At 43.8% G+C, this 14194-nt stretch overlaps 1 protein-coding gene across 3 annotated transcripts in view; it reads left to right on the forward strand.

The window, feature by feature from the left end:
* TAFA4 (TAFA chemokine like family member 4) overlaps positions 1-14194 on the forward strand; it is a 128212-nt gene that overhangs the window by 99223 nt on the left and 14795 nt on the right. For all 3 annotated transcript variants that reach the window (XM_044451880.1, XM_044451881.1, XM_044451879.1), the window contains one exon: positions 5414-5569. In XM_044451880.1, coding sequence (XP_044307815.1) covers positions 5414-5569 — 156 coding nt within the window. The remainder of the gene's footprint in view (positions 1-5413; positions 5570-14194) is intronic.

A 14194-nucleotide genomic window follows, 5' to 3' on the forward strand; every position in this document is an offset into this window, starting at 1 on the left:
GCCACAGGATTGGAAAAGGTCAGTTTACATTCCGATCCCAAAGAAGGGCAATGCCAAAGAATGTTCAAACTACCTCACCATTGCACTCATTTCACATGCTAGCAAAGTGATGCTCAAAATCCTACAAGCTAGGCTCCAGCAGTATGTGGACCGAGAAGTACCAGAAGTACAGGCAGGATTTTGAAGAGGGAGAGGAACAAGAGATCAAATTGCCGACATACGGTGGATCATGGAGAAAGCTATGGAGTTCCAGAAAAACATCTACTTCTGCTTCATTGACTATGCTAAAGCCTTTGATTGTGTGGATCTCAACAAATTGTGGCAAGTTCTTAAAGAGATGGGAGTACCAGACCATCTTATTTGCCTCTTGAGAATCTTATATGCGGGTCAAGAAGCAACAGTGAGAACTGGACACGGAACCACTGATTGGTTCAAAATTGAGAAAGGAGTTCGGCAAGGCTGTATACTGTTTCCCTGCCAGTTTAACTTATATGCAGAGCACATCATGCGAAAGGCAGGGCTAGATGAATCACCAGTTGGAATTAAGATTGCTGGGAGAAATATCAACAACCTCAGATATGCACATGATTCCATTCTAATGGCAGAAAGTGAAGAGGAACTAAAGAGCCTCTTTATGCAGGTGAAGGAGGAGAGCACAAAAGTTGGCTTGAAACTCAACATTAAGAAAACTAAGATCATGGCATCCGGTCCTCTCACTTCCTGGCAAATAGATGGGGAAGAAATGGAGGTAGTGACAGATTTTATTTTCCTGGGCTCCAAGATCACCACAGACGGGGACTGCAGCCAAGAAATTAAAAGATGCTTGCTCCTGGGGAGGAAAGCTATGGCAAATCTAGACAGCATACTAAAAATCAGAGACATCACCCTGCTAACAAAAGTGCGTATAGTCAAGGCTATGGTTTTCCCAGTTGCGGTGTATGGCTGTGAAAGCTGGACCATAAGGAAGGCTGAGTGCCAAAAGATTGAGGCCTTTGAATTGTGGTGCTGGAGGAGACTCCTGCGAGTCCCCTGGACCTCAAGGTGATCAAACTGGTCAGTCCTAGAGGAGATCAACCCTGACTGCTCTTTAGAAGGCCAGATACTGAAGAGGAAGTTCAAATACTTTGGCCACCTAATGGGAAGGAAGGACTGCCTGGAGAAGAGCCTAATGCTGGGAACAATAGATGGCAAAAGAAGAAGGGGGCGACAGAGGATGAGGTGGCTGGATGGGGTCACTGAAGCAGTTGGTGTGAGCTTGAGTGGACTTTGAGGGGGCAGGGGTGGAGGACAGAAAGGCCTGGAGGAATGTTGTCCATGGGGTCGCGATGGGTCGGACATGACTTCGCGACTAACAACATCCAATGCTGCTTTTTCATTGCTATACTTGCTATTGTAGCTTATGCGGTGTTGTCAGATCTATTAACTTTGTGTTTTTGATTTTATTGGCGTTCTAATTCTTTTTTTTTTTCTGTTCTGGTTTTTTTCAATTCTGTTGTTATAAAATCCCTAGAGAACATTTATTCTCCAATAAATTAATTCTCCAAGGCAAGCCTTGGAACTGAGAGGGTCCCAGGGAGTCTGTACATGGCAGAATGGAGGTGGTTTTACCAACGGGCAAAATGCTTAAATGACCGGTTCTGGCCTGCTGGAACCTGCTTCTTCCCCCCTCCGCTCCTTGGAGCCCATCTTTGAGGTCACTCTTGCACCCTTGGAGTCACAGATTTCCATGCAAGGTAGAATCTGGGACCCCAAACTATTCTGTGCCCATCTAGATTCTGACTGGAAGGCATAGGAATGTGCTACCCATAAAGTGTTAAAATGTATATTTAAGTCAATATTTATTATTCTATAATAAATATTCTGAGGCCTCTCTAAGTTTCTGTAGGGTAGCCCAGGTTAAGTGTCTATTTGATTTCAAGTACCTTTGCCTTATCTTTTCCTCTGTGTAAGAAACATTTGTGTAGCTTTGATGGCAGAGTTTTATTTTTATTCAAATCATTCTTGTGCTCACCAAACACCATGTTCAAAGAAATAACTATCATGTCAGGCTGTTAATTTACCCAGTACTTTGCAAACACTGGTAAGACCTAAGCAATGCACTGAAGACCTTGCAGTCTAAAGAGGTCACAAAATGCACGCACACACGCACTCACACTCACACCTGCAGGAGAGGAGCAGGCACTTGATGACAATTTGGGAATGAGAGACGTTTAGATAGTCTTCAGAATGCAAAGGAGGAGAGGCTGCTCTGTGGAGTGTTTTCTAAGGTGTTTGAAGTGGTGAGGGTGAGCAAGGACATCTGGGCACACGCATTCGGGTTGCCTGGTTCAGCATAGGATAAAGCTTCAGTGACTTTGCTCCACAGGGCTAGAGTGGCAGAGTACATCATACCCGAGAAATTTCTCCCTTCTTGGATACCATTCAAGAGATGATTCCTGCCCTATGATGGGAAGGGGGAATCATGAGGAATCAATTCTCAGGATGCAAAGTGTTTGCAATATGCCAGTCTGTACAGCTTTGTGTAGTCCTGTTGGCGCATGGATTTGATCTTCTGCAAGGTGCGAAAAAGAATGGAATGTTGTAAGATAGAAATGACAAAATTAAGGAGGAGATGATAGACTTAATATATGCTCTTTTTCTTTACTTTGTCTGTTTTATTTCACCCTGTCACTTAACCTCTTCCATTCAAGCACATGACTTCATAGAAGTGAAGACTGGTTAAAGCCGTGAGGGTGAATCTCACGAGTATCTCTAAGCCCAGCTCTCAGCTCTGCAAAGCACATGCTTTGCTTGTAAGGACAGGCTTTCTCGCAGTCAGTTGCTGCTCATTCCATAGGTGTGTGCCTGCCAGAAAACCCTGAGCTTGTGAAAAGGAAGGATATGGCAGGAGGCAAAAGCAACTGCCTGCCACTGAACCTTCCTGGAGAGCATTGCTTCTCGCAGGACTTGCAATACAGATGTCATCACTTTCAGCCCGTGATTCTCTGGAAAACCATGAAGAACTGGAGAGCACCCAAAATCAATATTCTCTTGCTCTGCCATGTCTTGGGAAATGCCTAGTTTTGTCCCTGGAGATCAACAAGGGTTGGTGTGTAGTTAGAAATACAGACAGAATCTGATCTGCATTGTATGACTCATGAGAAGGTAGCATTCCTAAACGGATAGCACTGCTGGAAGATCTGTGCTGTAGCTTTGCATGAGCACTTGATCTGTCCTTAGCATTCACCAGTGCGTTTTTTGTAAGAAAAAAGGTGCTGGAACTCATAAAATTATTTACCTTTCGCAGGTAGTCAGTCACTGTACACACACTCATACACGTCAGTTGTGTAATGAAACATAACGGTCGTTGCCTGCAGTAAGCACTCAGCACGCGACCACACGACCAATCACAAGCCGAGCAGCACCATCACAACCAGTACGCATGCATCGGACTTGACAAACAAGCAGGCCGCATGCACCATTTTAATGATTTTGCCGCCGACCTGCTATGCTCGACAGGGCGATTCAAATCCACGTGGATTAAACATCAAATTTTCAAAAGTTACTTTTAAAACTTGGAAAATCTGTCAAAAAAAGGTGCCGGAACTCTGTTCTGGTGCGTTCTATGACAAAAAAGCATTGGCTCTCACTAATGCCTTTTTTAGGTGCATCTAAAAATGATAGGGAGCACATGCAGACTTTGGGGTGGATCTTTTGCTCCCCACAGTATGTGGAGCTGGCAAGTGGCATCTGACTTTCTTTAAAAAAGACTTCATTACAGGTAGTAGCCAGGTGCACAGGCCCAGAGACGTAATACAGGTAGCAAGAGGCAGAACCCTTGGCAAACTTCCTTTCTGTGGTCATGTTTTAAAGGAAGGAAGGAAGGAAGGAAGGAAGGAAGGAAGGAAGGAAGGAAGGGGATCCCTTTCCTTCTGTGCCTGTTGAACTGAGCAGAGCAGAGCTAGCTCACTCCATCCTGCTAGAATTCTCACAGTTTAAGACACTAGTATTGCTGCCGGATGTGGAAGTTTCCTAAACGCACCCCGAGCCAGTCTAAATAGTCTGTTTAGTCTAAACAGTCTAAATTCGGTAGAGCCGAATCAGGCGAGCACTCCCGCTTCACTTGCATCTTCACAGACGTCTGGGATGTCTCTCTGCTGTATTGAGGTAGAGGCTTCCTCCAAAACCAGGAGGAAGGAAGTGGCCAGGGTGGTCAAGGAGGCCAGCTTGCTTTGGGGCCCCTCCAGTGTGGCAGCGGTACAGGGCACATTTTCTCTAGGGAAGCTTCTTCACAGCAGGTGGAACGGGGCTGAACTCCCTGGCAAACTATTACTTTGTATGATGAACGATAGCAACAGATGCTATAATGGATTTTAAAGAATTGTTTGGCTGTATTTTGTATGTATAGCAGTAATTGATATGGAATTAATACACTGTAATTTAAAAACTCTCTAGTTAATTATTGTAGTCATTTTTATGCAGCCATTAATCAGTCATTGGAATCATACAAGCAATGTGTTTCATGTACGTGCTGTTTTTGCGGTATACCCCATGTATATCTCAGAACCAGAAGCAAGTCTCAATGTTTTCAATGCAATTTATTCATAGGAAAGTGACTATAGAATTGCAGCCTTAAACACTTAATTCTCCTTTACAGTTTTCTTGTAGATAATTTATTTTTCCTTTTCCAAGTGAATTTAAAGTATTGTATTTAATAAAGCAGAAGAATAATAATCTTTTAAAAATACCTAGCACTAAGATATTCCATAGGAATGAGATATAAAATGTTGTTATTTGGAAGGGAAAAAGGGAGGACAAGAGAAAATGCTTCTGGCTTAACCAGAAAATGCTTCTGGTTTCGCATGTTGTATTTTCCCCACATCTTTGGTGCATTCAGGCCAGGCCTTGAGTTCCAGGGATGTAGCTTATGTTGATGGCTCGCCCCAATTCTACATGCTTCTCCTCAGGCTTAGTTGCTAGCAGTAAGTGCCTGAAGCTAAAATGTACCAATGTTTTTGATATTTTGCCACATCTCTTTTGCCTTTGGCCTCAGCCACTATTGGAAAATGATTCCCAAGAGTTTCTGTGAGATGGATTTTGGTCTGTGGCTGTAAGGGGTTCAGTGCATCTGATTCCAGGAAAGATTGAGGCCTGCATGCCCTTCATCGCCAGAGCTGATGACGAACAGAAGGTAGCAGCTCCACTGCCGTGGAAGCCACCAACAGTGCACTGTTTTCAGCTCCTCCTGACGGCATCTTTGTTCCAGGAAGCCTTCTGGAACTCGCCAGCCACAGTTATTATTGATTCTGTTTTTCACTTAATGCTTTATTCTCTTACCTGACTTATCGTGCATAGCTCAGCGCTCTCAAATCTTCATGATGGAGCGTGGATCAGTAGATACGGACGCTTGATAAAATAATGCCATCTTTCCTAGGCCACCACCAAGTGAAGCAAGGGACGTGCGAAGTGGTTGCTGTGCACCGGTGTTGCAACAAGAACCGGATCGAAGAGCGGTCGCAAACGGTCAAGTGCTCTTGCCTCCCGGGGCAGGTTGCTGGCACAACGAGGGCGCAGCCCTCCTGCGTCGAAGGTAAGCCGCTCCAGCAGCATTTGTCACGCTGGCTTAATAATTAAGGAAATCTCCTTGTCTCCTTGATGGTGCAAATGCCTGTTTTCTGAAAAAAGGCTAATCCTCCCCCTTGTTAATTTTGGACACATTTCTCTTTGTTAATGATAACGAGTGTGTGCCTAAATCGTGGAGCAATTAATCTCCTTAATTTATGTATCAGTCCATTCTGAGTCTATGCCAAAAAAATTCCTGTAGTTCTACATTTCTTTATGTTATCAATTTATGATTGCACTTGCACTTTTGACGCTTTTCCTCCTTCAAGGAGTGCAAGGCGGCTTGCATGGTCTTTGGCCTCTTCTCCATTTGATCCTCACAGGAACCTTGTGAGGAAGGTAAGTCTGAGAGTGAGTGGCTGGCTGAAAGTCACCTGGTGAGCTTCAGGGCTGAGTGGAGACTAGTAATGGCTCTCCCAGGTCCCAGTCCAGAGGAGGGGCAGTAGTACTCCTCCGAGACTTGTTCCTATAGCACTAAATTATGCTTTAGTGATGTGTGTGTGTGACATGTGTTGGATGGGGAAATAGGGCCCTGAGAGATGGAGTGGCCCAAAATCTACCCCAGCAGTGATCCAAGGGTCATGTCATGTTTATTTGAAATGCCTCTTGCGTTTCAGTCATTCTAAAAGCAGTGTACAAAGTTTCTAAAAATAAACCGATTTTAAAACCAAGAAATACATTTTAAACACTGGCAAAACCTGCGGAATAAAGAAGATGTTATCTGCGGAAGACAGAAAGGCGATAGGGTAGGGGGAGCAGGTTTTGTTGTTGTTATTATTACTGACTTTCTCTAGCTTGGCCCCAGTGGTACAGGTCCCAGTCGCCCGCAGACTGGATTACTGCAGTGTGCTCTATGGGGGGCTGCCCCTAAGACCCTTTTTGAAGTGGGAGCTCATGTAGAAAGCAGCTGCTCAGGTGTAGTTGGGAGCTGCTGCTTTTCAGCGTGCAGCTCCTTTGCTGGTGGAATGGCACTGGCTGCCGCTTCACTACTGGGCCAGGTTTAAAGTTTGGGTACTATTTCAACAAGCCTTCTCTGATGAGCCAAACTTTTTTTGTATTCTTTCCCCCATCTCTTTAAACTGTTAATATTGTTTATTTCATTTATCTTGTGTTGTTCACTGCTCCAGAATCTCTTTAGATGTAATTTGGAGCAGTATATAAATACTATAAATAAAAATAAATAGGCAGGCAGGCAGGCAGACACTAGAGAATATACAAAACCTGGCTGTGACTTCGTAATCATCATAGTAGTGCTTGCCCTAGGCAGGAATTAGAACTTTTATTAGAATTTTTGCAGTTGTTGTAAACATGATCCCTTTTATGACAATTTGAAGGTTTTCCCATCCTTCAACTAAATACACATTTATGGCTAAAATGTGATTCAGGAAATTACTCAATCTTTCACTTTTCCTTCCCGTACTCTCCCACTCCCCCCAGCAACTACTCACTGGTTTCTCCCCTTGTTTAAATGGATAGTTTTATATTAGAAAGTGACACTTATAAGTCTTAATTAATGTTTCTGTCAATGCCAGTGAAAATAATTTTAATACAGAAAATGTGGGGAGATTTACATTTAAATAGAAACAAAGCAGTACAATATTTTAATAGCTTACTGCTAATTAATATTGACATAGAAATCATGTTTGATAATCCACATGGAAGATACTTATCTCCTTTTTTCATTGCTTTTCACACAAAACCATGACCTTTGAAAGTGGAATAATGAAGAGCACCAGGTTTTCCCAACATCCCAGAGTATTTTAATCTTTGAATTAACTATTAAACGGAGGAAACTTTTCAACATCTGAAAGTGACATGCAGACTTTGCAGTGGACCTTCTGTTCCCCACAGTATGGAGGGGTGCCAGATGGCTCCTGACCTTCTTTAAAAAGACTTTTTTACAGGGGTTAGCTGGATGCACAGGCCAGAGACATAATACAGATAGGTAGTAGATGGCAGACTTGCTTGGCCAGCTCCCCTCATTATGCATGTTTTAAAGAAAGAAGGGGCAATCCCTTGCCACTGTGCCTGTTAAACTGAGGGAAGTGGGGAGGAGGGCAGAGCAGAGTGGGGCACCCCATCCTGCTAGAATGCTGACAGGTTAAGTCGCTGCCATTGCTGCGCCAAACACATCCAGAGCCGGTCCAAATGATGACTGTAGAGCCGAGCACTCCGGCTTCACTTCTCTTGCCAGAAGCTTGGGATGTGTCTCTGCCGTAGCTCCCAGAATCTAGGCAGCAACAGGGCCAGGGTGGTCAAGGAAGAAAACTTGCTCTGGGCCCCCTCAAGCGTGGCAGCAGCATGGAGCACGTTTTTGGCGGTTCTCTAGGAAAGAGAATAGGTGGTACAAGGCTGAATGGAGTGAACCAATCAGAACTTTAGGAGAGGGCCAGGAGACGTTTTTATATTTTTATTTATTTTATATTGTTAATTTTAACTTTATATTGTTATTTTTGTATTTTATTGTATTTTATTGTGTTTGTAAGCCACCCCGAGGCTTCGGCAAGGGCGGCATAGAAATGTTCTAATAATAATAATAATAATAATAATAATAATAATAATAATAAAAAATGCACTGCAAGAGGTTTTAGAGGGAAATCTGAAGCAAAGCCTCTTGAAAGATCCAGATGCCCCACCCTTGCTGTCGAAGCACCACAGACACCCCCGTCTGAGCTGCATCTACTTTCTATGCCAAGCAGGACTGTGGATGAACGGTGGAAAGGAATACAGGGCAGCCTGCAGCCGGTCCCAGCGGAATGCAGAAGTGCCTTGCACAGGGCCACGGGGGGGATTGAGCGACGGGTGACTCTGAGAGATGGAGCCCAGGAGAAACGAGTGAGGTAGCGGTGCACCAAGGGCAGTGCAGACCCATCTGAGGTGCAAAGGGAAAGGGTGGGACAGCAGCAGACGCTAAGGGGGTGGTGCAGAGAGGTGGAAGTTCAGCTCCAGTTGATGTGTGTGCTGCCCTGCTGCTCACACAGTGGCTCTCGGAGGAGAAGGGATGCTCTACCCCTTCTCTGGTAGAGCTCTTTGTCTTGATCTTTGGTAATAGCTCCTTACCGTGTTTGGGGCGTGCCCTTTTGTTTTCCATCTTATTTTCCAACCTCCTCCTTTGGCCGTTGCACGAGGTGAATCTAGTTACAAAGGAAGGAGAGGGTCAGGAGTGGATCACCTCTACAAGGGGTTTTAGAGGGAGATCTAAAAGGAAGTCATTGTCACGTGAAATGGGAGATTTTTTAACCAACCAGCTGGACAGGTTCCGAGCCATAGAGACACACTTGTTTCTCTCCTAACGTGTTGGTACTCAAATGGCAGCCTTCCCCAGTCCGGTACCTTCTAGATTTATTTATTTATTTCACTTGTATGTTGTATACTTGTATGTGAGATTCTCTGGGCAGCTTACATTACACACAACAACAAATAAAACAAAATAGTACAATAAAATCAATAACATCAATATACATGTAAAGAAACTATTTGAACAATCAAATTAAAACTATCATTTAAATAGAATTGGTGGCTAAAATGCTAACATGGTGATAGCAGCAATAAAAACCAGTATAATAAACCATTCCAGAAACAGTCTGCTCACTCCCTGAAAAAGAAATGTTTTTAATTGGCATCTGAATAAGAGAAGAGAAGACACCTGGTGGATCAAAATCAGAAGTGTGTTCCACAAGTGGGTGCTTTTGCAGAAAAGGACGGCAGATGTTTTGAACTTCAGTTCCCATCATCTCTAGCTGCCATGGACACTGATCAGGGATTCTGGGAACTTAGAGCAAAAAAACTGGCAGAGGAGCACTGGGTTGGAGAAGGCCGTGTTATGCAGTATGAACTGTGTCTTCCAGTGCTGGCTCCAGGAGTCGGAGACCCCTCAGGCACGATGCTGTCAATGTGGCCCCTCCCTCAGAGAGGAGAGGAGCAACTCCAGGGATCTCTGGATGGGTGTCCTCAGCATCGGCCTCGGTTCAGTTAGTGCCACAGGCTTGCTCAGGTCTGGCTGATGAGGCTCGACACAGCACGGCTTGTTTGCTGCCAGGGGTGGATGCAGACAGAGACCCTGCAACTGCTTCCTCGCCCGCTGCTGTGTTGTATCAAAGTTTTCCACAGGAGATGCATCACTGTGCTTCCTGGGCTGACCGTATCCAAGCCGCAGTAGCACTAGCTGGGCAGTCTAAGCCAGCCTTCCCCAGCCTGGTGCTTCCCAGGCATGGCGAATGTCCGCTCCCAGCCATCCTAGCCAACATGGTCACTGGGGAGAGCTGGAGAAGGCCGGCACAGGTCTTCCGTCTCCAGACAGCCCCCGTATGCAATCCACAAATGGGGTGGGACAAAGCCTATCCCGATATTAGAGTGCTTCTTTCAATTATTTACATATTCCCAATGCCATGCTGCCTCTTCTTTTATTTAGTGATTAGATTTGCCTGGGTGTTTAAATTTTTCATATCACATTATCTGTGCATGGAACTCAGATTTAATTACTCACTATACATTGACTGTTTTTATTCTGCTGAATCCCAGGCAATGTCTGTAAATTTTATACTGTGCTCCCTGCAACCATAAAACCTTTATGATAAACAATAAATTCAAGTTATTTACTGAAATGCACACTAGGCTAGCATAGGTGATGCTCTGTGTTTTTGTGACCATATTCTATCTGCAGTCCTGGAGTGGACATTGCATTCATCTGTCCAAACAAATCCTCTCTGAACCAGTTCAGTGTCTCTGTTTCTTTTCTAGATGCAGGAATGCAGTGCAAAATTACAGAGACAAAAGGAGGCACCCCTGCATTTTCCCCTTTGGTGTGATAGCTTAGTGTGCTTTGTTTGTACTGTAAGCACTGAGGTAATTTATTCAGGTACTGTAGGGCAAAAACCCATGCATGTCCACTTACAATTTGCAAATTTTTAATTTTTGTGATTTACCCAACCCTGTGGAGGCTTCCATGCTGCAGATGCCTGAAGGAGGTTTTTAATTAAGCTTGTCTCCTCTTGGCCCCACTTGTGTAACTAATTATTTTCAGTATCATGAAAGAGTTTCATTATTCATTTCCTTTTCAAAGAGCTTATTCCAGCCCCTGTTTTGGACTGCGTAATGCAAACCTATTTTGTACATACATAGCAAGATTTAAAAACAGCAACAAAATGACACAAATGTCTGTGGCAAAGTGAACTGTTATCCACGGTACTAAATTTATTCAAGTCGTTGTAAAAATGCATTAAAGATGAAATGGATTTTTTTAAGCAAATATAATAGTAACATGTAAAAAAACAAAAAAGGGAAAAGGCAACCACAAAGGAGATAAAAGGAGGTGTAGAAAAAACATATAATCCATCAAATAATCATTTGCCTGGCTCTTCATTAGACAAGAAAAAGAAGGAAAAAGATGGATTAACACTTCCATTTATTTATATATATATATATATATATATATATATATATATATATATATATATATAAATAAATATAAGCAGACCATACATATATCTAAATAAGCATCTGTATGAGTCAGTGGTCAGGAGTACATTCAAAGGAAGCAGGAACAGTAAGACCTTTCAAGATGGAAAAGGTGTTAATTGTAGAACTATAGGCAATTTTTATGCAGTCCTCTGGAAAGTCGTCATGGGTGTATTGGATTAAGGGATGATCCACTTCACACTGCAGAACCATGTTCTTTCCCTGCCCCCCAGCAACCCAGAATTCCCAGTTCACACAGCATACATTACAACCCAGGGACGGAGTCGCTTGACTTCTCCTGCGGTGGAAACGATGGGGTGACAGAAACCAGCATGCTCACTTGTTCTTGCTTCATTCACAAGAACCCAAGGTTTTAAAAAGGCTGGGGAGGGGGCTGTTTCCAATTCCAGATTTTCTCTCTCCAGCAACCTACAATTCTTGGTTAATATGGAATGCTTAGCATCCCAGAGGTGGGACATCTCTAACTCTTTTAGCCTCAGTGGCAACTATTGAGCAGCATCAGCCAGTTGCTTGCTCGCTCCTGCTTTATTCATAGTAGCCTAGGGATTTTTTAAATAAAAACATTGGGTGGTTTCTTCCTTTGGCAGGGGATCCCACAAAAAGGCTGCTGAGGTTGATCTTAGGGTCTGTGCAGATGTGTGTGACAGGATATGATCTTCCAGGTAACCTGGCCCCAAGCCATTTGGCTTTTTCAATATTCCAGCAATTGAGATCGAGCCCAGACATTATATGATCATACTAGCTATTTCCCATGAGCAGTCTTACCGCCCCCATTTGGACCGACTGAAGCTTCCAGATGGTTTTCAAGGGCACCCCACAAACAATGCATTGCAGCAGTCCAGAGAAGAGATCATCAGAGCATGGATAACTGTAACCGGACTATTTCTATCCACATAAGGATGTAGCTGATAGGTTATCCCAAGGAGATAGAAGGTGCTCTGTGCCACTGAGTCATTAACCTGTGACCATGCTGGATCCAAGAGCATTCTCCATACTGTGAGCCTAGTCCTTTAGGTAGAGTGTAACCTCCTCCAGAGCAGGTTGAACATGGCTCATTGGGGAACACAAACCACCCACTAATGGCGCCTCCTTCTTGTCTGGACTGATGAAATGTTGCACTAGACTGGGCCTTTCAGTCCATGCAGTGATCGGAAGAGGTCCTTTTCGTATTCAGTGGCAGTGTCAGCTGTGAAAATGCATCATTTGTACTTCATTCATAAAACCGGGCAGAGAGTCTCCTCAGAAGTCTTTGAAACACAAGCAGAACACATGCATATACTGTACCTGATGGCTGCTGAGCAGCTGTATTTCCATCAGGAGCAGGTAGGATTGTTTCCTTATACTTGTCGAACTGCAAAAATGGGAGCAGTCCAGTTCTTCATGATGTTGATAGTGAGGGTGTTGATTTTCTGGCCTAGTGTGGATATTGAAAGCTACCTCTGCTTGTCTGTCTGTGCATCATAACCTTATAGAAAGCAAAATACCCGCTAAAAAAAATTTTTTTTTAAATACAACAACTAACCCACGCCCAAAGGAGAACATGATAAACTAGCTCAGTTGTTCCAGGAGAATGATTATTAGATAATTAGTTGTATTAGGATTCTCATGGATTGAAAATCCAGTTTGTAGCCTTTCAGGAAAATAGTAGATTTGATCAGCACAATGTAACCTAAAGTTTGTTTTGCAGTAAAGAGTTTTGGAATGTTTTCATTCTAGTGGGGTAAGAAACTATGGCCAAATAGATTGCTGGGAGCTAATAGCAGTCAGCAGGAACAAACACAAACAGTAATTAAAATTTGAAACCCATCTTCCCAAAAGCCTTGAAATGCCATAAGTAAAAGAACTCCAGCCTTTTAAACTGAGTGTTCACTTTAAAACTATCTCATTTGTGAAATGGGTTTAATAATAGTCATCCTGTTGCAAGGCTTAATTAATGTTGATGCAGCATTTTGCACTTTCTCAGTGCCATTCAGCACAAACGCAGATAGTGATAGAAGTAAGCGCAGCTCATTAAAAGAAAAGGATGGCAAGGAAAAGAAGAGGAAGGAAGCAGATGAAAATGGGCAGGGGGGGATTGAAACAGCTGGCAGGCCCTGCTGATCTGCTCATGGGAGGTTTCCTCATCCCTTGTAAGTATATGCTGGCACTGATGCCTTATACAAGCTTGGGTTCATTCACCTGCCAGTCTCCTCCACTTCTGTGCAGTCAAAATAAACTAGAACCTATAGTGGTGGAGACCCTGTCAGCCTCCAGATGTTGGTGAACTCCCATCAGCCTCAGCCAGCCTGGCCAGTGGTCAGGGGTGATGGGACCTGTAATCCAACCATGGGAGGGCCACAGGTTGTCCCCTTCTGCTGCACAAGGTGGGAAAGAAGGTAAGTGATATGGGGATAGGTTTGCTATTTGATGGAGGCCAGTCCTTCATTGGGCAACATCTTCTCTTTGGAAGTCCACCCAGTTTAAGATAAAAACCCTGCAGAGGGAGAGGAAGGACATAGAAATGGCCCACCATCGGTCCGCAGGTCGACAGTAGATTGAGCAGGCAGGCATACCTGCGGTCACCTGGTCCCAGCCTTCCATTCTATGGTGAGAAGTCTCATATTTCAATTTAAATAACAGTCATTGTTTCTACATTTGTGGCTACGCCATACACATTGGCATATGTGACCTTACGCACATCTGTGCCCCCTTTCTGATAATACCTTTGTTCTTTATGTATCCCCCCTAGGCAGGAGACACCACTGTGTCGCTGTTTCAGTGCTCTTAAAGCTGCAGGCAAAGATCCCTACAGACAGACCTCTCCTTTTTGTTTCCTAGGGGCTCTGTATGTCATGCTTTCTGGCTCATGCTTTCCTCAGACATATCACCTTGCTGAGCTCTCAGAGCGGCAGAGCAAATGAAAAGGAGAATAAAAAATGGAACAGAAAGGAAACGAAGAGGCAATAGTGTTGTACCGCCTTGCACTGGTCTTTGGAACTCCAACAGAGACGTATGCCTTTGTGTATCATAAAGGTCAACCTTGTGTGCCTTTTTTGACAAGCGGTAAACACTTGCATTTAAAATGATGAAGAGATTTTCACTTCCAAGAAGGTAATGCATCACTTTGCCTTTCCCA

The sequence above is a fragment of the Varanus komodoensis genome, unplaced genomic scaffold (assembly GCF_004798865.1).
Source record: "Varanus komodoensis strain SLA01 unplaced genomic scaffold, ASM479886v1 scaffold6_4, whole genome shotgun sequence".
Classification (NCBI taxonomy): Eukaryota; Metazoa; Chordata; class Lepidosauria; order Squamata; family Varanidae; genus Varanus; species Varanus komodoensis.